Raw genomic sequence first — 25,883 nt, 5'->3', positions numbered from 1 at the left:
TATTAGTTATTGGCTGTAAATTCTGGAAATGAATACTATTTTTAAGAATGTAGGAGACTGTCTTAAAAATATTTCAAAGAGCACACTATTAATTCAAGCCAATCAATAATACAGCATAGCCCTCTAGTTACCAGTGAGAAGAAATTTATTCACTAGTTTTATTTCTTTCTGAAATCCATATTTAAAGGTTTGGGATTGACTATGTCAACATAAGTTGTCTTCTTTTTATCAAAATATTATTTATTACTCAAACACTTCTAAAGCAGTGTTATGACTCTTTAATTTGTTGAGTAGAAAAAATGAATATTTACTAACATTTCTTGAAAACTTGCTGTAAGCCCACAAGAAAGAATTTGACATCATCACACTGTGTTTTCCTTAACTTGACAGGAAGTCAACGTCAAGTAGACTGACTTGAATCAGGACCTCATTTGGGAAGTATAAGTGTTCAATAAACTGCATTAGTTTTTTATTTGGAAAATACTCAAGTTCAGTGGCTTTATCATCCTGAACTTTACTTTCTGAAAACCTGGCAATCCCATGTGGACTTCTGGTAGAATGAGCAATGCAAAGAGCTGGCTTGGACTTGGCATGTCCTTGTACTTCTGGGGATTGATGGACCTTACAACCACTGTTCTCTCGGGCACACCAACACCGCCAGGCAAATTAGAAGCGTTCCTGTCAGACAAGCCACAGTCACACTCTCGGACAAAGAGGAGCTGGGTTTGGAACCAATTTTTTGTTCTGGAAGAATATACTGGAACTGACCCTTTGTATGTCGGCAAGGTAAGAACTGCCAAAGAGAAAGATAAATGATCAGAATATTGAATATTGACATTGACTAAGAATATGAATTGCCTATGAAAGCTCAAATAGTCTAAGGCCTGAGAACAATTTTAACTAGATATATGTTACTTGACAGCTAGCTGAAATCTAATTTTTGCTGTGTCAGATACGGATCAGAAAGGAAAGATTTCTCTCCTTGTTCTTGCCTCTGTTCTGAGTGGGAAATATTAGGAATTGGATTTTTGCAGGAAAAGCCTTGGACCCTGTAAGAACCATTCAAGTCCCCCCAGAGGCAGCAGCAGCCTCAGGAATAACAGGATGGGGAAGAAATAAACTGGGAAATGCAAAGGTAGGAGTAGAGGGTTTTTTGCCTTTTTTTTTTTCAAAGCATTTCCACAGGTATTGCCTGAGGCCTTAATTTAATGGAAATAAAAAGAATAAAACATTCATTTCAGAAGATCCTAGCTTGTGCTTCAGGATAGTTGGAGACAATCAATGACTATATTTATAAACTTTATATTCAAATTCCCTTGATTTATCTGTCATCATTTCATTTTTAATCCGGGCTTTCTCCTGTGTTTACTTATTTTGGATGTTAATCAGAGACCACTTTGCAAAAGCAACCAAATGAGAGAAAGTGGGAAACAAGGAACTAATTAGAAAATAAATAATTCATTCAAATAACAAACACTTGTTTAGCACAGAGGCTAAGAGTGTGGGTTTCAGAGTCAAACATATGTGGGTTCAAAACCCAGCTCTGCCAATTGCTTCCAGAGTGACTTTGGAGAACCACGTAATAAGAGAACCACAACTTCTCAAGAGCTGTCTACATAAGCTCTTGCCTCAACTCCCACCCACTTCTCAACCCAGTTATCTGACTTCTGCCCTCACTCTGCACTAAAGTTGTCTTTTCAATGCTCCTAAGGACCTCCCCACCACCAGACCCAATGGCTTCATTTTATGGAACCACCCAACAGCGGCCTTGGACACTGCTGCCCAGTCCCTCCTTCTCGACTCACATTCTTTCTCTCAGCTTCATGACCTTCACAATCCCATTTTTCCTCCTTCCTTCTCAGCCTCTTTGCTGGTCCTCTCCCTCTGCCTGACCCCAACCACTGGTGGTCCTGTAAGCTTTGCCCTGGGTCTCTTCCCTATCCACACTCATTCCCTGGGTGGATTCGTCATCCCTATGGTTTTAACCATCCGTTAAACCGTCCCCAGCTTAAAAGCCTTTTCCATCATGAATACATCTTCCACCTATTCAGAGTCCAAAGATCTCTAGCAACTTGATATTTGTAAAACATTTCTTCCAACTAGACACACATAGCTACCGCTAAAATAGGTTTAAGAAAATGTTTTTGTATTCGGTAATTGTTTTGTGTATTTGTACAGTTTAGAGCCCTCCTCCCTCCTCCCAAAGATAGAAACTGAGATGCCATCCCTGGCCTTCCCTACATTTCCCTAACACTGAGTACCCAGCACAGAACTGGACATACAAAAATGCAGAAAGACAAGAGTATCTGACAAGTTTCTGGGCTACCACAGTACCGTGTGTCAGTCATATTCTCATAAAGCAGATCATTTAATCATCATAACAATGGTACGAGGTAAGTATAATTCACTATTTTGATAATTAGAGTAGGGAACAAGGCTCAGAGAGGTTACGTTCCTTGCCCAAAGTTACACAGAAGGCAACAGGAAATCTGAAACCGAAGCCATGGGCTTTCTTTTACACTGCCCTGCACATGACCATGACTTTAGACCTAGCCCTGAAAGATACACAGAAGCATCAATGGTGTCGGTGAGACCAGGAATGTAACCAAGCCTGTTTCCTGAAGGTGGGAGCACACAGCTGTGTAGTACCCTCTAGTACTCATGATTAGTGCTCACCCTTTCCTAATCACCCCAACCCAGGACACAGGATACCTCCGCATCTCCACAGTCATCCTGTCCAACCAACACTCCAGCAAACAATGAAAGTTTTTACCCTGAATTGGGTATGTCACCTCCACATGAAGAAGATAATTATGTATTCACTTACCCAGGCACTTTTCCCCTTTACTTTCTTTTGAAAGAGAATCCAACCACCTTTCATTCCCTCTCTTCCAGGGGCATTTCAGCTTGTCACCTTGAGCTCTGGAAGATGTCTGTTTAGAGAGCTGGCCTGAGTATTTGCTTATTTCAGAAAGGAGTGTGGTAACAATTATCAGCTGTAATTGGTATGGCCTTATAAAATCCACACTGGGCTTTCCAGGGACAAGGCAATGTCGAGTTAAAGCTAGATTATATTGACATATGCAAAGAGGGGGATGCAGAAAGCTTGTGCTTACGCACGAACCTGTGGTCCCAAGTCATACTGAGGTTAACAACTACATGGAAGCTGTCTAACCACAAACTGTAAGCACTTGCTGCATTCCTGGAACTATACGAGGCACCATGAAAGACAGCAAAAGGAGTGAAAGTCACCCTTGTGTTTAACATTTTTTCATGATCTTCATGTACTTCCCATCATTCACTACTCCTTTGGCTCAAGATCTTATAGACTAAAGAATTGTTAGGTTAAGTAGACTATCCACCTGCCTGTCTAGTATAAGTACATAACCACGTGCTGCCAACTCCACTCCAGAAGTTCCTTACCTTCCTCCAAAGAGCTGGTGCTCAGTCAGTGTTAGCTGAATTAAGAATGGATAAACATAAAACACATTTTTATTGCAGTGCCAATTTGCTGAGTGACTTAGAGAAAAGCTGTTAATATCTCTTCTTTTCAATTTTCACAACCAAATGTGTATTCTATGGCTGGTAAACCTAATATTAAATGCACAGTACTGTGCTGGTTATTAAGCTAGTGTCTCAGCTCTGTATTCACCTTTCCATACTCCACTCTGTGATGCTGGGGCTGGAACTCTGCAAACCAGTTTCTCCTTTTCCAACCAGCTCCCACTGGGTTCTGAGAGTAGAATGCACTAGAGGGAGAACCAGAGGCAGGAGGAGGGAGAAGGGACTTGTTCCTTTTACCTGCAGCAGTTGATTCCAGTTTCTGGATTCTTTCCACACTCCCAGCCCCAGCCTCATCACACCCACTGGATGGCGCCGCCTTCTCAGAAGTCTGAGTCTCTGCTCCGTGGGAGGTGGGTGCTGGGGGGCACCTCCTCTAAACTCCTGAAGCTCCAGCCTGACGGGGCAGCGCTCCCTTCTCAGAGGTCTCTGGCCCAGCCTCCTCCAAATGCCCAGATTCCAAGAGCCCCAACTTCTGCCCTCTGCTCCCCCAGCCAGACGGACACTAGCTGTTTCCTGGAGTTATTATCTCTCCTATGATACCTCAATGTTCCCTTTCTGCCTTTTCAATCCTTCATATTAAATTCTCTCTGCTAAAATGATTGGTGTGGGCTCTGTTCCCTGACTAGGTCCTGAACTGATACAATTTCAGGTGACCCTTGAGCAACGTGGGGGTTAGGGGCACCACCCAACCTCACCCTGGAAAATACATTTTTAGCTTTAGAGTCGGCCCTCTGTCTATATCCATGGTTCCTCCATAATCACCGTTTACTCTGTATCCGTGGTTCTGCATCCACAGATTCATGTGTAATACTGTTTGCAGCATATACTATTGAAAAAATCCACATATAAGTGCACCCTCGTAGTTCAAATCCATGTAGTTCAAGGGTCAACTGTATAGTCCCCAGAAACTAGTTCTGTGTAAGCAGATCCTGGCCCTTTACATAGCTTGTACTCCTCCTGTTCATAGGAGGCCCTCCTGCTTCTCTGTGGATGTCCTCCCCCCTCTCTTCCCCCCTCCTCTCCCCCTTTCTTGCCCATAAGCACACACACACAAAGAAGGTACCTGAAAGGTGCTTGCCAGCTCTTTTAAGGCAAAGGTAACGTGGTTTCACTAAAAGCTTGAACCCTACTACTACACCCTACACCACTCATTCAATAAAATTTTATTGAGCACTTCAACTTGGCCTATGATGATCACAAGTATGCTTAACTTTCTTACGGTTCATAGGACAAAACTTTTTAGATGACAAATAGAACACCTCAAAACAATCCTGGGTATTTTCTTTAACATCAGCTTCTATCCTTTCTTTTTCCCCTGGATAATCTGCCATGCCCTGAATTAACCTATTTCATCCTAAGTGAAAGTTCTATGCCACATGCCTTAAAACTACACGTTATTTATATGTATATTTATATTTATATATGTATAGACATATATATGTAAACACACACAAATATATACATTTTTTTTTTTTTTTAATCCTTAGATCCCTGTCCTCCTCCTCCCAATTCCATTCCTCTGCCTGGGAACACAGTTCCAGATGGAATGGATTTTCATTTCTTTGTGGCCGGGTCCAAATAAAATGGCTTTCTACTCTACACAGTAAGAGCTAGGCACCTCTGCCTTTTTAACTGCATAAACAGAAGATTTGGATTGCGATAAAAAAATAATAATACTGTCTATGGAATGAGGAAATGGGAGAACTTTATAAAAAATAATAATACTGTATATGGAATGAGAAAATGGCAGAACTTTATATTCTAAATAGAATTCTTTAAGTAGAAAAAAATCCACAGCTATTTTTTTGGTCAGTTTTGTTCTCTTACTTCCCTTCTGTAGATAAGACACAGCTGAATTCCTCTAGGCAGCAAAATCGCTGCCTGTGTGATTTGGCCGTGAGTCAATTTGAGATTCAGCTCAAAACCAGCCACAACATGCAAACCCATCCTTGTCTGAGGATGTCGTGAATACACTTTCAGGTGTCTTCTTGGTGTCCGTGCCATTTAATCCTCAGACTAACACGGTCCCAGCAATGCTTCAGGCAGCCTTCTCCAGCTTCTACCATTGGGCTATGCATAACAAAAAGGCCAACAGGTTGTTTTTTTGCCGTCTCTGCTACACTCCTGAAGGTTTGAAGGGAGTACAGAAGAGCTGGGCATGTTAATACCCTTCTCTCTATGCACGTATATCATCATGGTAATTGGCCCCATTTATAGCTTTCCTATTATGGGAAAGACACTGTACTAGGTGCTTTACATACATTAATCTCTAATGAGCCCAACAAACCTTCACAGTAAGAATTAACATTGTCCTCTACATTTATAATATGAGGAACTTGAGAGTTATAAGCGTTAAATAATTTGTCAAGGGCACTCAATTTATAACTGATACAGACAGTGTTCAGGCCAGATATACTTGCCTCTCTGGCCTAACCCTAACGCTGGCTGTCTGTTTTATAAACTATATCTCATGGACTTCATCACTGAGCTATGCAAAGTGCTAACTACCCCAGCAACAACAGAGCTGGTGGTAGCTGACTAAGTGTAACTAATTTTCTGTTGCCCCCTTAGAGAAGGACTATTATAAGAGCACAAAATTCCAGGGTTTTTGCCATCTATATACATTGTCTATAATTAGGGGTGCAGGAGTTTATTTCTAGGCTTAATATGAAAATAGTGCCCCTGGACTCATTTCGAGAGTCGTTACAAAGTAATTTGGGAGGAAATATAGCTGGATGGACAGATAAAAGCATGTCCCTAACAGAACCTTCCACATATAGATTTGAGTGATTCAGTTATGAGGCCAAGAACTGGTCCCACCAAAAGGAGAGATACACTGATACGAAGAATAATAACCAGCAGTAAAATTCCATTTTGATGCCTGAAACATAAACAAGCATAGTCCCACTGAGTGAAACTACGGAATTCAGAGAATTTCAAGAGCCCCTGGAAGTCATTTTGTATTTCCAGTATGGTGGCCACTGGTCTATTTATTAGCTATTTCATCAGCTTCTCAGCCAACTCGAACTGTCATAAAGTTTCTGAAATTCCAAAACTTAATTTATATCAACACTTGTACAATTTTTAAATGTTTAGCTTGTCCTTTTCTTAAAAAAAAAATTAAATGGAAAGGCTGGACTCCTTCTTATTAGATTTGCTCCTATTGTACACGGGACCTACACTTTCCAGAACTCCTGTTTTCTATACTTCTCAGGGAAAGGAACTTCAAAAACAGTACTAAGTTAAGGATACTGAATGGAATGTGGAGAAACTTTACTTATTCATCAACTTATATTTGCTCTTTGATATAATCATGTTCAATGCGTATTAGTTCTCTGTAGACATTTTAAACATCTGAGTGAAAAAAAGTCTTTCTGTTTGAAAGGAAATCATAAATTTAGACCATATTGAAAAATCTATTTATTTCTGACACCTGTTCATATGTCGGTGCTTTTTTTCCTCAGCTTCATTCAGACATGGACCGGGGGGATGGATCCATCAAATACATCCTCTCTGGAGAAGGTGCAGGTGTCGTGTTTACCATCGACGACACCACTGGAGACATCCATGCCATTCAGAGGCTTGACCGAGAGGAAAGGGCCCAGTACACTTTAAGGGCTCAAGCCCTGGACAGGCGGACGGGCAGGCCAATGGAGCCAGAGTCAGAGTTCATCATTAAAATCCAAGACATCAATGACAATGAGCCCAAGTTCCTGGATGGACCTTATGTCGCCACTGTGCCAGAAATGTCACCAGTGGGTAAGGTGGAGATTCACTGATTCTCACAAACAGCGGTTCCACTATAGAAGATCCTCCTGTCTAAACATGGAGAAGGACAGAATGTGCACAAGAGTTCACAAATCATAAAACTCTACCAAGCTACTTAGACAATGAAGACAGCCATAGTATAAAATAGTAGTAATACTAAGCTTAGTATTGTTATTCAGTTCCGGTTCTTAAAAAGCAAAACAAAATATAGATGATAGATAATATTTGATTCATAAGGGAGAAGCACTTTGGTACTATCAAAAAGAAGAATGAAGGGCCCAAAGACTGTGTTGTCCTTACGAGTTACTAAGAATTTAAAACACAAGTAACTCCCATCCCCACTGAAGAGGTACTTCTGTACTAAGCAGTTATGGAAACTTGACCTAGAAAGAGGCCCTCCCAAGGAAGCAAATGCTTTAAAACTGCCCATTCAGGATTGCATTCAGCCTTTAGCAATTCAACTTGAATAGGTTTCCACCATCTCTCTCCCTCAGGAACTTCTGTTATCCAGGTGACAGCCACAGATGCTGATGACCCAACCTATGGCAACAGTGCCCGGGTAATGTACAGCATCCTCCAGGGCCAGCCATATTTTTCTGTGGACTCCAAAACAGGTATGTGATGTAATACTTGAGTCAGAGGTGTTGATTTTATTCTCTAATGATTTGTAACTGCTATTTATGACAGACCCAACTCTCCTTGTGATGTAATACTTGAGTCAGAGGTGTTGATTTTATTCTCTAATGATTTGTAACTGCTATTTATGACAGACCCAACTCTCCTTTTCAAGAACTCTCCAGGGAATGTATTAACTAGAGAGGATTGTTATAAGCTTTGGGATTAAGAGACCAAACTAGCACTGCCCTGGTGGGTAAGAGCAGCACAATGCATAGACAGTGGATAAAGTCTGATTGGAGAGGCCCAAAGAACTGCCTACACAAAAGTATGCCTCCTCACTAACCTGCAAAAATACCATGGTTGTATTTATTCCCAGGGAGTAAGGTCTTTTATAACGCCAAGAAGATCTAAGAGGATTGGCATATTAACCTGGGCTCACTACAGAACTAGAATAATTGATTTTGAAACTAGGAAGAACCTTAGGGGAATAATCCAGTCCATCACTCTTCACTTAAAGGATAAGGAAATTGGGAACGGAGACCTAACAAAGTACTTCTGGTTGTAGAGGTGTCCCCTGACATGTGGTCTGATGTTCTTCCCACTGAGCCACCCCGTACTAAGCAGAGAGCAAGGCCAGAATGAGTGGATGAATGTGATGAGGGGGGAGAGAGCACAGAGCATGGAATGTGGCCCCCCAAAAAGGAGGTGCTAAGTGGGACACTCTAACAGGGAGGACAGCATAGAGAACTGGGTGGGTAAGGAGGTAAGGAGCAATGTGCTACAAAAGAACACGTCAACAATCAACAAATCAATTTGGCCCTGGGATTTTTGTTTTGTTTTGTTTTCAGTTTTACCCAAGAGCTTTGACTACAGAATTTATGTTTTATCTATGAAGGACCCCCTTTAATACTTTCAAGTTGGGCAGAGCAATTATTATGATTATTATCTTGCACTTGTGCCAGACTTTCTCGCTTTTAAAATACATTCATAAATATTACCATATTTGAGCCTCCCAATAATCTTGTGAACTAGTGAAATATATGGAAGTGGTGTTACTCCCATTTCACATACAGGAAAATTGAGGACCGAAGAGTAATTAACACAAAACTTGAGTAAAGAAACTTACAGCCACAGAGGTAAAGTCAATGACAAACACTCAAAGTCATCCCTTTACAGGAAATAGAAAAAACACATTTCTATTAGCAACCTGATATAATTTTTTTCCAGAAGTCCTCAGGGGAACCAGGCATTTGGAAAACTGTATCATAAAAGTAGAAAGTGAGGGAGTATACATTAGTAGGAGGAAAGAAAAAAGGTTGCTGTTAGGGACTTCCACAAAACAGTAACTTTAACCATTCTACAGATGGAGGGAGGGAGAGTGAGGGGGTGCCCACAGGGAGGAAAAATACAGACAGGAAGTCGGTAATGTGTCCTTTACATCCCAAGAGGAACCTTACATTATTTTGACAGCTCCCAGGGGGCATCTATAGTGTTAAGGTCAAAAATACATGAAAAGATCGTTATTGCCATGCCCATAGGCCATTTAAAAAAAGAAAATGCTAAATATTTCACTTTAGAATGTTGTTACTATAATGCAATATATATACATTATAGGAGTAAAATGGGGACAGGTTTGTGGTTCCCAGTTCCTTCCCTTGGCATGCAAAAGGTCTGCTTAGCCAAGGGTCATGTTGTAAACCTGAAGTAAACAAGCCTTTAATCTTTACCTAGAGAGCACAGAAGTCAACTTTTCTAAGTTGAAGTGTTCAAAGGAATATACAACATTACCACACATCCTTGGCAGGATCAAAACAACGCATTTCACAGGATTTTGACTTAGACCCCTCTTCCTAACTGAAACCGTATCATCATACGGCAGTGCTGCTACCTACGGTCTGGGGGAGATCATCCTGTATGTCTGTTAAAAATAAACAACTCACAGAGCATCTTTCATGTCTTAGCTCACGGAATGCACTGAAGCACAGAGGTAAGCAGAACCTAACAAAACAGAATGAACATATAACAAAAGGAAAAGCAAATCTGAATTCCAACCCTGCTTACAATTACTGTGGAGGCAGGAGAAAGCAGACTAGGAATGAGTTGCCTAAAGAAGAGTCATTCACACTACAAGGGCTCTAGGGGCTGAAAGAAAGAGCTAAAGGAGAATTATCTAAAATCACAGATTTGCAGGCATATGAGGCTTTATTTTCCGGACTCGAAGCCTGTTTTGTCTGGTGCGACAGAGCAGTCTGAAACTGTCTCAGACTGCCAGTCCCCAGCCTGTTAGAGAAGCACTGCTGCCACCTCCTGTTCTTTCTCAGTAATGTTGCCAAAGGAAATCGGCCCACGAAGCTCTGCCGGCTGGAATAGTTATTTATTCACCCTTGGTTTAAGCACAGCATTTTTTTGACGCTGGGATTCTGACCTCAAATTTAATAAAAGATGTGACTTGCATCTCAACTCTAGCCATTAACAATGCACAAGGAGAAGCCTAGAACCCAATCTTTAAAATGGAACTTGTGGTTTTGTTTTTAAAAACAAAGTCATTTCTATTCTGCAGGTGTAATTAGGACAGCACTCATGAACATGGACCGAGAAGCCAAAGAATACTATGAAGTGATTATCCAAGCCAAGGACATGGGAGGGCAGCTTGGCGGATTAGCTGGGACCACAACGGTCAACATCACCCTCTCAGATGTCAATGATAACCCACCCCGCTTTCCCCAGAGTGAGTACCTAACCAGTGAGAGTATAGGTCTCAAGCCAGAGGGATGCAGCTGTGACAGCGGTGAAAGAGAAAGGCCTGAGTCCCTCTTTGAGTTCAATTTTTCATGGATTCCTTTCTGACATTTATCATGCAATTCTCACATAATTATTTCCCTTCTAGATACCAACTTCCCATAGCACTAAACCAGTGTTTAAACTCTTTTTTTCTTGATTGCCATGCCCTGACCACTCCCCATAAAATTAAATATTAAGCAGTAAGACTTTGTTGGGTAGGGCTGAACTTTAGAGAGCCACAAATCATTGTAATATATAATAAGTATCTAAGATTTTTTCACCTCTCCCCAACAAGAATCGATTTTTGCCCCCTAGGGGGCAATACTGCCCTTGTTGAGAATGCATGCAGGGAAACTATGCCACAGCTGGAGGTGAACATAGTGACCCATCTGACCACCTTCACCAATCAATTCACAAGCAGGTACCAAGCACCTGCTCTGTAAGGGCCCTGGGCATGAGGGGCACAAGATGACTGAAACCCAGTCTCTGCCCCTGTGAAGCTTAAAGTCCACTTGGGGAGTACATACTCAATACTCATCAAAAGTTAACCAGGAAGCAGCATTTGCTGTGCCACTTGGTTACTGTAGAATGAAGCCTTCACAAGAAACCAAGATGAGTAAAGGCTTAATAAAAGGAAGAGAGCTCAGCAGGGGACTGAAGAATATAAAGGATTCAAATAGGAAGAAAGGAAAACATTCCAGAAGGGGGAAGCTATTCATTCAAAAAATATTTGCTTTGGGCAACATTCTAGATATGGGATATAAAGACCTAGAAATAAAGCTGCAAGTGTAATTTTATGTTCAAAGATCCCTAAAATGAAGACCTGCTCTTCAGTGTTTCAAATTTGTTATATTTCTAACGGAAGTCACTGCAAAGTTTTTGAGCAAGTGAGAGACATAAAGGACGGCTAATATGATAGCCACGTACAGCACTGGTTGCTAGGGGTGGAGACTAGAAGCAGGAGAGTCTGTTAGAAGGCTTTTAGAGTGGTCCAGATTTGAACTGATAAGGATGTAAGGAGACAGCAGAAGGGTGGAATGGGGCAAATAAGAAAACTTGGATTTCTGTCTCTTGATTTCTTGGCTAAGGGAAGATGGAATCAAAGATGACAGTGATGTTCTAAGTCTGGGTGACAGGGAGAAGAATTGTACTACTGATAGAAACAGAGGATACATAATGGAACTAGTGGCAGGGAAGGAGGAAGACAAATTCCAATTTGAATATGAAGTGACAGCAGGACAATCAGATTGAAGGTCCTTAAGGAAGGTGGAATATAGAGCTATGACTGTGGAATGGAGCCCAGGAACAGAGATGTGAATTTGAGAAGCAGATGCCTAAAAGGGAGCAGTTGGAGAAGTGAGAGCAGCAGACACAACTCCAGGTGAAAGACTTAACCAGGGGGAATCAGGTTAAACAACAACAACAACTAAACTAAAAAACAGACCATCAGCTGAATAGCTACATTTTGAGTCAGTCAAACCAAGTAAGCCATCTATTTTATCTATGTAAACAGAGGAAGAGAACTCAAATATTTACATACAACTGGTATCCATAAAGTCCCCATGAGATTTCGTGAAACTAAAAGACAGTATATTAAATATTTCACAAGTGGTACAAATAAGTAGGTTACTAAGTTGATTGGTTCTACAAATCAGAATAGTAGTGCATCATGAAAACAGTTTATGAAATGCCATATGGATTGGCTTCTTAATTGCTTTGCTGACCCCGTGGGTTCCATCTTTATTATTTCATGAATGGCTCACACTGTGCACACTGTAGACTACAGATTCTTGAACATCCTTGATCCTATCTGGCTTTGTAATTTGACACTAGACAGTATCTCTGAGGCATAAAGGGAAGAACGAAGTTATTACACAGCTCACAGTATGTAGATCTGGACATATTGCAGGGAAGTTGTATGTTACCTACCAGGGCTCTTGGCCTCCTTAATCGATAGAAATTGATCGGAGGCCAGGCAAGAAATTCAGGCAAGGCTTTACTGGGGACCCCGCTGCAGCAGTGGCGAGTGAGAACAACAGTTTCCCTTGCTTGCTCCCTGCGCGGGGGCGAGCTCACTCCTTATATGGGTTGAGGGTAGGGGTGTGTCCAGGGGTCGGGACAGAGGGGTGGCTGGGGAGGTCTGCCCACCACTTAGGTGGTGTTGTGTGCAGGGGGCAGGCGCAGTACCCTGCTTTTGCTCTGGGCCCTTCAAAAGTGGCAGTGGGTTTTTTGGTCTCTTTGTATCTTTTGTCCAGAATTTGCCCCAACTGTGCATGCACCCAGTTATTTTTAGTCTCATATAGCTTCTCTGTCTTTTGTTGCTGGAGGAGAGGTGTGTCCAGGTGCAAGCACTGCAGCCCTGCAGCAAAGGGGCCCAGGTCCCAGCCTGTCTCAATATCACCCCAAACACGGCAGCTTCACAGAAGCATAACACAATACAGTGATAACTGGGGGTTTTAGTCCTGCCCCACAAGGCAACATCTTAACACCATTCTAAAGCACACATTTGAGTCGTCATTTTTTTTAAATAATGAAGAACCTAGAATAGAGTGGAAACACAGACTATGTTGCACGGAAGACAAAATGGAAATGTATAAAAGTAATCTCTGTGTCTCTAAACATTGTTCACACATTATCTCTGCTTCCTCTAAAATAGTCATTATTGGGCTTCCCTGGTGGCGCAGTGGTTGAGAGTCTGCCTGCCGATGCAGGGGACACGGGTTCGTGCCCCGGTCTGGGAAGATCCCACATGCTGCGGAGCAGCTGGGCCCGTGAGCCATGGCCGCTGAGCCTGCTCGTCCGGAGCCTGTGCTCCGCAACGGGAGAGGTCACAACAGTGAGAGGCCCGCATACCTCAAAAAAAAAAAAAAAAAGTAAAATAGTCATTATTTTTGGGCTTATAAAAAATTTTCTTTATCTCACCATTAATTATTTCTCTTATTTGCTAAAACTAAGTTTAAATGATCTCATTATTCCATAACCTACCTTGGATAAACTCTTAGGCATTATTAATCTTCTGATTCTTCATTCTAGGAATCCCACTTTCCTTCTTTTTCACAAATATTATCATAACTGATTAGGTGTCAACACAATGACACACCTACTATTTTATATTGAACAAGCTCAGTCACCTTTAATTGAACCAAATATAAGGGAGTGTAAAAACCTCAGACTATTTATTTCTAATATAATGCATTATGTGTAGAAATTATATGTTTGTTTCAACACAGAACATACAGCTTTCCTGGAGAAAATTATTTGTTTTTCTGAAACGTGTTCTGCAATAGAAAGTCTAATCCATCAACAACTTTGGAAGTGAATGTAAAGAGATCATGAAATCCAAGTGCCTCCAGTTTAGTACAGACATTAGCAATTTCCTGGCTCACGCTGGCAAAGAACAGTCATCATTTCTCCTCCTGTGCAGGGGAGGGTGCTGTGAGCTGGCTGGGTGCTGTCAGCCTCCCCAAATCTTTGTGAGACTCAAGCCATCACATCCCAGACTTCCCAGGTTCACATCCCCACAGCTTGCAATGCATATTAGAATCAGAGAGGCCATGTACATATTGAAAATGTGATTGTTTAATATTTAGTTATTCACATTATGACTGACAAAATAATGAAGAATGTCAAAAAGTTTAGCCCCAGAGAACGTAAGTTAATGAAAATACTACTTCGTGGAGACAAAAATGAACTGAATTAGTGAATTCAGGATATCAAGTTGAAAAGGAGAACATTACTGGCTCTGAGTTTCTTACATATGTGAGAACTCTATGGGCATTCTATTATGGAAAAGAGAACAAGAAGCATCAGAGATCTGTCCATGAAGAAGCTGCCAATGGGCAGTCCCAGGTGCATGGACAGATTGAAGCTGGTGGAGTTTGTTCTCCATGGCTGGTCCTCCTTTGTAGATCACTGGTCTCCATTAAATTTGGGCAGGTGGTCATAGAGAGAGGCATTCAGCATCATGGCCAGGCTACAAAGGAAAATGTGGGCATTTGAAACGTGAACAGAGTAAATACATACTTTGTGACCACAATGTTTTTTCTATTTTTCTCAGAAGTAATTAACATTTGGGGAAATGGTTCATTAGGAAGAAAAGATTGGAAAGCAAGGTACTGATACTTCCTACCACTCTGAAGGTAGATTCACTGAGATAAGAAATATTTTTGCTTTTGTCCTGTCCTACTCCTAGGATTATGATCAAGGTATTTTGGCACCTACTTATCAAACATCCAGTACAGGCTATGACCCAATAACATTTACTCAGCCTCTTTGGATCTCAGTTTTTTCATCTGTAAAACTCGAGTTTTAACTTTTGGACCATGAAAAAGATGTTTTGCACAGCATGGTGGACATGATGTGATACGGAAGAGGCTTTTTTTTGGCAGTAACAGGTTACAAAAAAATGCATGTTCTAACTCTTCTTCACAGAACATTATCAGATGAGTGTGTTGGAATCAGCTCCAGTTAGCTCTACTGTGGGAAGGGTGTTTGCCAAGGACTTGGATGAAGGAATTAATGCAGAGATGAAGTACACTATTGTGGATGGAGATGGTGCAGATGCATTCGACATTAACACAGATCCCAATTTCCAAGTCGGCATCATAACTGTGAAGAAGGTAATCAAACTCCTTTTTCCAAATCATTTCAATGGAGGCTTTGAATGTGTATGAAATATTAGTAAGGACTGTTATATTATTGATACGTATTGCTTCAAATCCTCTGATACACTTTCCTATCATTAAGAAAAAAGCCTCTTACTCCTTTTGTTTACATGTGAACACTGGCTGTGTCATCATTTTACAGAAAGGGTACCAAGTCATGATAAAAATGTATTATAAATATGTCACTTCTAGCTAACTACTTAGCCACTTTAAAGAACTGCTGTAGCTTAATTCCCTAATGATGTTAATGACCAATATCTGCATTTGAATAACCTCACTTTTACCACAGTATACCATAAACAACAATAAAGCAAGCTATACTATTATTATTAATCAATAAATAACACGCAGGGATTTTTAAATTGCTACTTAAAGACCTAAAGATGCTAATCAGACTTGGAAAGGCTTTATCAAACACACCTGCTGAGTGATGTTACCACTTGGAACTCCTTCATAGTAAGGAGTTATAATAAGTTAATAAGTTTTCATAGTGAGTTAATAAGTTTTCTGAATGTAAGCTATCGATTCTATGGCATAAAGCTCATATGGACATACTCAGCTGAAAGATAAAACCTAAAAATAATTGAAGTTTTAACATCCTAATAAATATATCTGATAAAATACATTAATTCAAAAAAGTATTGATTTCATCTTCCTTCTCCTCTATTTCAAATACAACTTAAAACCCAAGATATCTTAAATTATTTCTTCAACAAAGATTTGTTGAGTGCCTACCTATGTGCCAGGCACTGTTCTAGGCATTTAATGTAGAGAGTAAGTAAAACAACTGAAAACCTCTGCCCTCTTGACGTTTACTCTAGTAAGGGGAAGAAGACAATCAAAAATAGCAAGTAGGGCTTCCCTGGTAGCGCAGTGGTTGAGAGTCTGCCTGCCGATGCAGGGGACACGGGTTCGTGCCCCGGTCCGGGAGGATCACACATGCCACAGAGCGGCTAGGCCCATGAGCCATGGCCGCTGAGCCTGCGCGTCCGGAGCCTGTGCTCCACAACGGGAGAGGCCACAACAGTGACAGGCCCGCGTATCGCAGGAAAAAAAAAAAAAAAAAAGCAAGTAAGTCAATAAAGTTGTATATTAGAAAGTGATAAGTGCTATAATTGGAGTATAATTGCTTTGCAATGGTGTATTAGTTTCTGCTATATAACAAAGTGAATAGGCTATACGTATACATATATCCCCATATACCCTCCCTCTTGCATCTCCCTCCCAATCTTCCTATCCCACCCCTCTAGGTGGTCACAATGCACCCAGCTGATCTCCCTGTGCTATGCGGCTGCTTCCCACTAGATATCTATTTTACATTTGGTAGTGTATGTATGTCCATGCCCCTCTCTCACTTCGTCCCAGCTTACCCTTCCCCCTCCCCATGTCCCCAAGTCCATTCTCTACGTCTGCATCTTTATTCCTCTCTTGCCCCTAGGTTCTTCAGAACCACTTGGGTTTTTTTGTAGATTCCATGTGTATCTGTTAGCATATGGTATTTGTTTTTCTCTTTCTGACTTACTTCACTCTGTGTGAAAGACTCTAGGTCCATCCACCTCACTACAAATAACTCAATTTCATTTCTTTTTTTATGGCAAAGTAACAGTCCATTGTATATACATGCCACATCTTCTTTATCCATTCATCTGTCAATGGACACTTAGGTTGCTTCCATCTCCTGGTTATTGTAAATAGTGCTGCAATGAACACTGTGGTACATGGCTCTTTTTGAATTGTGCTTTTCTCCAGGTATATTCCCAGTAGTAAGATTGCTGGGTCGTATGGTAGTTCTATTTTTAGTTTTTTAAGGAACCACCATACTGTTCTCCATAGTGGCTATATCAATTTACATTCCCACCAACAGTGCAAGAGGGTTCCCATTTCTCCACACCCTCTCCAGGATTTATTGTTTATAGATTTTTTGATGATGGCCATTCTGACTGGTATGAGGTGATACCTCACTGTAGTTTTGATTTGCATTTCTCTAATGATTACTCATGTTGAGCATCCTTTCATGTGTTTGCTGGAAATCTGTTTATCTTCTTTGAACAAATGTCTATTTAGGTCTTCTGCTCATTTTTGGATTGGGTTGTTTTCTTTGATATTGAGCTGCATGAGCTGCTTGTATATTTTGAAGATTAATCCTTTGTCAGTTGCTTCATTTGCAAATATTTTCTCCCATTCTAAGGGTTCTCTTTTTGTCTTGTTTATGCTTTCCTTTGCTTTTAAGTTTAAGCTTTTAAGATTCATTAGGTCCTATTTGTTTATTTTTACTTTTATTTCCATTTCTCTAGGAGGTGGGTCAAAAAGGATCTTGCTGTGATTTATGTCATGGAGTGTTCTGCCTATGTTTTCCTCTAAGAGTTTTATAGTGTCTGGCCTTACATATAGGTCTTTAACCCACTTTGAGTTTATTTTTGTGTATGGTGTTAGGGAGTGTTCTAATTTCATTCTTTTACATGTAGCTGTCCAGTTTTCCCAGCACCACTTATTGAAGAGGCTGTCTTTTCTCCATTGTATATTCTTGCCTCCTTTATCAAAGGTAAGGTGATCATATGTGCGTGGGTTTATCTCTGGGCTTTCTATCCTGTTCCATGATCTATATTTCTGTTTTTGTGCCAGTAACATACTGTCTTGATTACTGTAACTTTGTAGTATAGTCTGAATTCCAGGAGTCTGATTCCTCCAGCTCCATTTTTCTTAAGATTGCTTTGGCTATTAGTAGTCTTTTGTGTTTCCATACAAACTGTTAAATTTTTTGTTCCAGTTCTGGGAAAAATGCCACTGGTAGTTTGATACGGATTGCATTGAATATGTAGATTGCTTTGGGTAATATAGTTATTTTCACAGTGCTGATTCTTCCAATCAAAGAACATGGTATATCTCTCCATCTTTCTGTATCATCTTTAATTTCCTTCATCAGTATCTTATAGTTTTCTGCATACAGGAATTTTGTCTCCTTAGGTAGGCTTATTCCTAGGTGTTTTATTCTTTTTGTTGCAATGGTAAATAGGAGTGTTTCCTTAATTTCTCTTTCATATTTTTCATCATTAGTGTATAGGAATGCAAGAGAATTCTGTGCATTAATTTTGTATCCGGCTACTTTACCAAATTCACTTATTAGCTCTAGTAGTTTTCTGGTAGCATCTTTAGGATCCTCTATGTGTAGTATCACATCATCTGCAAACAGTGACAGCTTTACTTCTTCTTTTCTGATTTGGATTCCTTTTATTTCTTTTTCTTCTCTGACTGCTGTGGCTAAAACCTCCAAAACTATGTTGAATAACAGCGGTGAGAGTGGGTAACCTTGTCTTGTTCCTGATTTTAGTGGAAATGGTTTCAGTTTTTCACCATTGAGAATGATGTTGGCTGTGGGTTTGTCATATATGGTCTTTATTATGTTGAAGTAAGTTTCCGCTATGCCTACTCTCTGGAGGGATTTTATCATAAATGGGTGTTGAATTTTGTCAAAAGCTTTTTCTGCATCTATTGAGATGATCATATGGTTTTTATTCGTCAATTTGTTAATATAGTGTATTACATTGACTGATTTGCATATACTGTAGAATCCATGCATTCCTGGAATAAACCCCACTTGATCATGGTGTATGATCCGTTTAATGTGCTGTTGGATTCTGTTTGCTAGTATTTCGCTGAGGATTTTTGCATCTATGTTCATCAGTGGTATGGGCCTGTAGTTTTCTTTTTTTGTGACATCTTTCTCTGGTTTTGGTATCAGGGTGATGGTGGCCTCATAGAATGAGTTTGGGAGTGTTCCTCCCTCTACTATATTTTGGAGGAGTTTGAGAAGGATAGATGTTAGCTCTTCTCTAAATGTTTGATAGAATCTGCTTGTGAAGCCATCTGCTCCTGGGCTTTTTTTGTTGGAAGATTTTTAATCACCGTTTCAATTTCAGTGCTTGTGATTGGTCTGTTTATATTTTCTATTTCTTCCTGGTTCAGTCTCAGACGGTTGCGCTTTTCTAAGAATTTGTCCTTTTCTTCCAGGTTGTCCATTTTATTGTCATATAGTTGCTTGTAGAAATCTCTCATGTTCCTTTGTATTTCTGCAGTGTCAGTTGTTACTTCTTCTGTTTCATTCTATTGAGTCTTTTCCCTTTTTCCTTGATGAGTCTGGCTAACGGTTTATCAATTTTGTTTACCTTCTCAAAGAACCAGCTTTTAGTTTTATTGTTGCTATCATTTCCTCCATTTCCTTTTCATTTATTTCGATCTGATCTTTATGATTTCTTTCCTTCTGCTAACTTTGGGGTTTTTTTGTTCTTCTTTCTCCAATTGCTTTAGGTGTCAGTTTAGGTTGTTTATTTGAGTTTTTTTCTTATTTCTTGAGATGGGATTGTATTGCTATGAACTTCCATCTTAGAACTGCTTTTTCTGCATCCCATAGGTTTGGGGTCATCGTGTTTTCATGGTCATTTGTTTCTAGGTATTTTTTGATTTCCTCTTTGATTTCTTCAGTGATCTCTTGGTTATTCAGTAGTGTACTGTTTAGCCTCCAATGTGTTTGCATGTTTTACATATTTTTTCCTGTAATTGATATCTCCTCTTATAGCGTTATGGTAAGAAAAGATACTTGGTATGATTTCAATTTTCTTAAATTTCCCAAGGCTTGATTTGTGAACCAAGATATGATCTACCCTGGAGAACATCCCATGAGCACTTGAGAAGAAAGTGTATTCTGTTGTTTTTGGATGAAATGTCCTATAAATATCAATTAAATCCATCTTGTTTAATGTGTAATTTAAAGCTTGTGTTTCCTTATTTATTTTCATTTTGGATGATCTGTCCGTTGGTGATAGTGGGGTGTTAAAGTCCCCTACTAAGACTGTATTACTGTCAATTTCCCCTTTTATGGCTGATACCATTTGCCTTATGTATTGAGGTGCTCCTATGTAGGGTGCATAAATATTTACAGTTGTTATATCTTCTTCTTGGATTGATCCCTAGATCATTATGTGGTGTCCTGCTTTGTCTCTTGTAACAAACAATTTTTATTTTAAAGACTATTTTGTTTGATATGAGAATTGCTACTCCAGCTTTCTTTTGATTTCCATTTGCATGCAATATCTTTTTCCATCCCCTTACTTTCAGTCTGTATGTGTCTCTAGGTCTGAAGTTGGTCTGTTGTAGACAGCATATATACGGGTCTTGTTTTTGTATCCATTCAGCCAGTCTATGTCTTTTGGTTGGAGCATTTAATCCATTTACATTTAAGGTAATTCTCATTATGTATGTTCCTATTACCATTTTCTTAATTGTTTTGGGTTTGTTATTGTAGGTCTTTTCCTTTTCTTGTGTTTCCTTCCCAGAGAAGTTCCTTTAGCATTTGTTGTAAAGCTGGTTTGGTGGCGCAGAATTCTCTTTGTCTGTAAAGCTTTTAATTTTTCCATCAAACCTGAATGAGATCCTTGCTGGGTAGAGTAATCTTGGTTGTAGGTTTTTCCTTTTCATCACTATAAATATGTCCTGCCACTCCTTTCTGGCTTGCAGAGTTTCTGCTGGAAGATCAGCTGTTAACCTCATGGGGATTCCCTTGTATGTTACTTGTTGCTTTTCCCTTGCTGCTTTTAATATTTTTTCTTTGTATTTAATTTCTGATAGTTTAATTAATATGTGTCTTGGCGTGGTTCTCCTTGGATTTATCCTTTATGGGACTCTGAACTTCCCGGACTTGATTGACTATTTCCTTTCCCATATTAGGGAAGTTTTCAACTATAATTTCTTCAAATATTTTCTCAGTCCCTTTCTTTTTCTCTTCTTCTGGACCCCTATAATTCGAATGTTGGTGCGTTTAATGTTGTCCCAGAGGTCTCTGAGATTGTCCTCAATTCTCTTCATTTGTTTTTCTTTACTCTGCTCTGCGGTAGTTATTTCCACTATCATTTTTTTTTTTTTTTTTTTTGCGGTACGCAGGCCTCTCACTACTGTGGCCTCCCCCGTTGCGGAGCACAGGCTCCGGACGCGCAGGCCCAGAGGCCATGGCTCACGGGCCCAGCCACTCTGTGGCATGTGGGATCCTCCCGGACCGGGGCATGAACTCGTGTCCCCTGCATTGGCAGGTGGACTCTCAACCACTGCGCCACCAGGGAAGCCCTCCACTATCTTATCTTCCAGGTCACTTATCCGTCCTTCTGCCTTAGTTATTCTGCTACTGATTCCTTCTAGAAAATTTTAAATTTCATTTATTGTGTTGTTCATCAGTTTGTTTGCTCTTTAGTTCTTCTAGGTCCTGTTAAACCTTTCTTGTATTTTCTGCATTCTATTTCCAAGATTTTGGATCATCTTTACTATCATTACTCTGAATTCTTTTTCAGGTAGACTGCCTATTTCCTTTTCATTTTTTTGGTCTGGTGGGTTTTCACCTTGCTCCTTCATCTGCTGTGTATTTCTCTGTCTTCTCATTTTGCTTAACTTACTGTCTTTGGGGTCTCTTTTTCACAGGCTGCAGGTTTGTAGTTCCTGTTGTTTTGGGTTCTGCCCCCAGTGGGTATGGTTCTTTCACTGGGTTGTGTAGGCTTCCTGGTGGAGGGGACTGGTGCCTTTGTTCTGATGGATGAGGCTGAATTTTGTCTTTCTGGTGGGCAGGACCGTGTCTGGTGGTATGTTTTGGGGTGTCTGTGAACTTACTATGATTTTAGGCAGCCTCTCTGATAATGGGTGGGGTTGTGTTCCTGTCTTGCTAGATGTTTGGCATAGGATGTCCAGCACTGGAGCTTGCTGGTCACTAAGTGGAGCTGGGTCTTAGCGTTGAGATGAAGATCTCTAGGAGAGCTCTCACCGAGTGATATTATATGGGGCCAGTAGGTCTCTGGTGAACCAATGTCCTGAACTCGGTTCTCCTACCTCAGAGGCTCAGGCCTGACACCTGGCCAGAGCACCAAGACCCTGTCTGCCACACAGCTCAGAAGAAAGGGAGAAAAGAAAAAAATAATAAAGAAAGACAAATAATAAAATAAAGTTATTAACATAAAAATTTTAAAATACATATTATTAAAATAAAATGTAATTTAAAAAAAAAAAAGAGGGCAACCAAAACAATAAACAAATCCACCAATGATAACAAGCACTAAAAACTATACTAATAAAAAACGGACAGATAGAACCCTAGGACAAATGGTAAAAGTAAACCTATACAGCCAAAATCACACAAAGAAGTATACACATACACACTCCCAAAAAGAGAAAAAGGGGAAAAAAAATATATGTATATATATAAAATAAAAGGAAGAGAGCCACCAAATCAATGAATAAATCTACCAGTGATAATAAGCTCTAAATACTAAACTAAGGTAAACATAAAACTAGAAGCAAATTAGACGCAGAAAGCAAACCCCAAGTCTACAGTTGCTCCCAAAGTCCACCACCTCAGTTTTGGGATGATTCGTTGTCTACTCAGGTATTCCACAGACACAGGTACATCAAGTTGACTGTGGAGGTTTAATGCGCTGCTCGTGAGGCTGCACAGATAGATTTCCCTTTCTCATCTTTGTTCCCACAGCTCCTGGGGTTCAACTTTGGATTTGGCACCACCTCTGCACGTAGGTCACCCTCTGGCATCTGTTCTTCACCCAGACAGGAGGGGTTTAAAGGAGTAGCTGATTCAGGGGCTCTGGCTCACTCAGGCCAGGGGGGAGGGAGAGGTATGGAATGCGGGGCGAGCCTGCGGCGGCAGAAGTCAAAATGTTGCAACAGCCTGAGGAACACCATGTGTTCTCACGGGGAAGTTGTCCCTGGATCACGGGACCCTGGCAGTGGCGGGCTGCACAGGCTCCCAGGAGGGGAGGTGTAGAGAGTGACCTGTGCTTGCACACAGGATTCTTGGTGGCTGCAGCCACAGCGTTAGCATTCCATGCCCGTCTCTGGGGTCCAAGCTGATAGCCGTGGCTCGCACCCATCTCTGGAGCTCATTTAGGCGGTGCTCTGAATCCCCTCTCCTCACGCACCCCAAAACAATGGTCTCTTGCCTCTTCAGCAGGTCCAGACTTTTTCCCAGACTCCTCCCGGCTAGCTGTGGTGCACTAGCCCCCTTCAGGCTGTGTTCACGCAGCCAACCCCAGTCCTGTCCCTGGGATCTGACCTCTGAAGCCTGAGCCTCAGCTGCCAGCCCCCACCCGCCCTGGCAGGTGAGGAGACAAGCCTCTCAGGCTGGTGAGTGTTGGTCAGCATTGATCCTCTGTGCAGGAATCTCTCCACTTTGCTCTCTGCACCCCTGTTGCTGCACTCTCCTCCGTGGCTCCAAAGCTTCCCTCCACACCCACCCCCCATCTCCACCAGTGAAGGAGCTTCCTAGTGTGTGCAGACTTTTCCTCCTTCACAGCTCCCTCCCAGAGGTGCAGGTCTCATCCCTATTCTTTGGTCTCTGTTTTTCCTTTCTTCTTTTGCCCTACCAAGGTACATGGGGAGTTTCTTGCCTTTTGGGAAGTCTGAGGTTTTCTGCCAGCATTCAGCAGGTGTTCTGTAGGAGTTGTTCCACATGTAGATATATTTTTGACGTATTTGTGGGGAGGAAAGTGATCTCCACGTCTTACTCCTCTGCCATCTTGAAGGTCCTCCCTGACACATCCCCCATCACTGTTTTATATATCACTTAAAACACACACACACACACACACACACACACAAAACCTCCTGCTAATTTGATACAATGCTTTCTCATTCCTTTGTTTGTAGTTACTGGAAAAGCCCTTGCAGACACAGACATATTTGTTTCACTAATATCAGATTTATTCCCTGCTATTGTTTCCATACCATTTTACCTACACAGCAACTTTGTTTCAATGTTGAATCATAATACAATCTTTCTGAAGACATTTTAGAAGGCAGTAAAGTTCAACACATGTATTACCAACAAGTGCAGAACACAACCGAAGTACATGAACGACTTTGACCAGGTTTGGCTAGCACAAATGGTGACAACTACATCCTACCTCTCGTTGGGCCTACAGCAATTATAAGATGCTATCAATTGGAGAAGCAACCCTATTTCCAAAATGTCAAAATACAAAAAAATGTGTGTCTTTAAATCATTGAAATATGGCAACGTAAAGTCTGTATATATCATCACTCAACTAGTATCAATACATGTTAATACACTGAAACACTTTTGCACTACTCAATGTAACAACATTTTTGGGTTTTAGTCCCTCCCTAGGTACTGGGGAATAAAAATCTGACTAAATCATAATCTTTGCCCTTTAGTATCATGAAGGCAACCAACACAGAAAGAAATATTTATAATACAAAATAAGAAGAGCCATAACGGAAGTAAGACAAAGTGCTATGGGAAAAGAAGAGGGAATGATTAATGCTGCTTAGGGGAACTGCATTACTATTTTGTAACATGATCTTCATTACTCAATTTTCAAGGATATAATAACTTCATTTTTACGTGCTCCAACTCTAGGAAATTTCTTGAATTTAACTTGGGTTCTCAGACATTACTACTCTTTGATTTACTATTTAAATATGTAAAAACAAGTACAAAAACTTTTCTAGACAGAAATGTCAAACTCATATCAATTATGGGCAATTTAAAGTTTAGGGTATTTAAGGCAATGTTTTCTTTAAATTTTAAATAATAAAATTATTTAAGGGAGACAATAATCTTAAATAATATAAAAATCACTGAGTAACTTATTTAAAAAGAAATTTTAACAATAATTAAAAACTCGCTCTAGTCTTTCAACAGTGCTAGAAAAATTGTATGTCTGTATACAAAAAAATAAAATAAAGAACCTTGATTCATAGCTACAAAAATAAACCCAAAATAGATGATTTACCTAAATGTGAAAAACTAAAACTGTAAAATTTCTAGAAGAAAACAGAGAAGAAAGTCTTTGTGACCCTGATTAGGTAATTTTTTTAGATATGACACCAAAATCCCAATCTACAAAATAAAATGTGATAAATGAGACTTTAAGAGTTTCTTTTCTTCACTGATAAAAGAGTGAAAAAATAAATCACAGATTGGGAGAAAATATTTGCAAATCACCTGTCTGATAAAAGACTTTAATATAAAATATATAAAGAACTCTTCAAGAAGATATAAAGATGCTCAACATCATTAGGCATTAGGGAAATGCAAAACAAAACCACAATGAGAAACCATTTCACAGCCAGTAGGATGCTAAAACCAGAAAAACTGACAAAACCAAATAATGACTAGGATGTGGAGCAACCAGAACTCTCATACATTCCTGGTGGGAATGCAAAATGGTACAGCCACTTTGAAAATTCGTTTGGAAGTTTCTTATAACATTTAAAATATGCTTACCAAATAATCCTATGATCCCACTCCTAGGTATTTACCCAAGTGAAATGAAAACCTATGTTCCCACAAAAACCTGTATACAAATGTTCATAGTAGCTTTATTCATAACCATCAGAAATTGGAAACAACTCAAAGGTACCTCCAGTGGAGGATGGATAAACAAACTGTGGTACATCCATACAATGGAATACTACTTG

The 25,883-nt window shown here is 40.2% G+C and overlaps 1 protein-coding gene across 1 annotated transcript in view; it reads left to right on the top strand.

The window, feature by feature from the left end:
- The first annotated feature begins 540 nt into the window (after positions 1-540).
- The window catches only part of CDH20 (cadherin 20), a 56,759-nt gene continuing 31,416 nt past the window's right edge, over positions 541-25,883 (top strand). The window contains exons 1-5 of the mRNA XM_060170548.1: positions 541-786; positions 7,029-7,323; positions 7,827-7,946; positions 10,511-10,678; positions 15,163-15,350. Coding sequence (XP_060026531.1) covers positions 541-786; positions 7,029-7,323; positions 7,827-7,946; positions 10,511-10,678; positions 15,163-15,350 — 1,017 coding nt within the window. The remainder of the gene's footprint in view (positions 787-7,028; positions 7,324-7,826; positions 7,947-10,510; positions 10,679-15,162; positions 15,351-25,883) is intronic.

This window comes from Lagenorhynchus albirostris, chromosome 14 (assembly GCF_949774975.1).
Source record: "Lagenorhynchus albirostris chromosome 14, mLagAlb1.1, whole genome shotgun sequence".
Classification (NCBI taxonomy): domain Eukaryota; kingdom Metazoa; phylum Chordata; class Mammalia; order Artiodactyla; family Delphinidae; genus Lagenorhynchus; species Lagenorhynchus albirostris.
The sequence above is the reverse complement of the archived record's forward strand: the minus strand, read 5'-3'. Positions and strand labels throughout refer to the sequence as shown.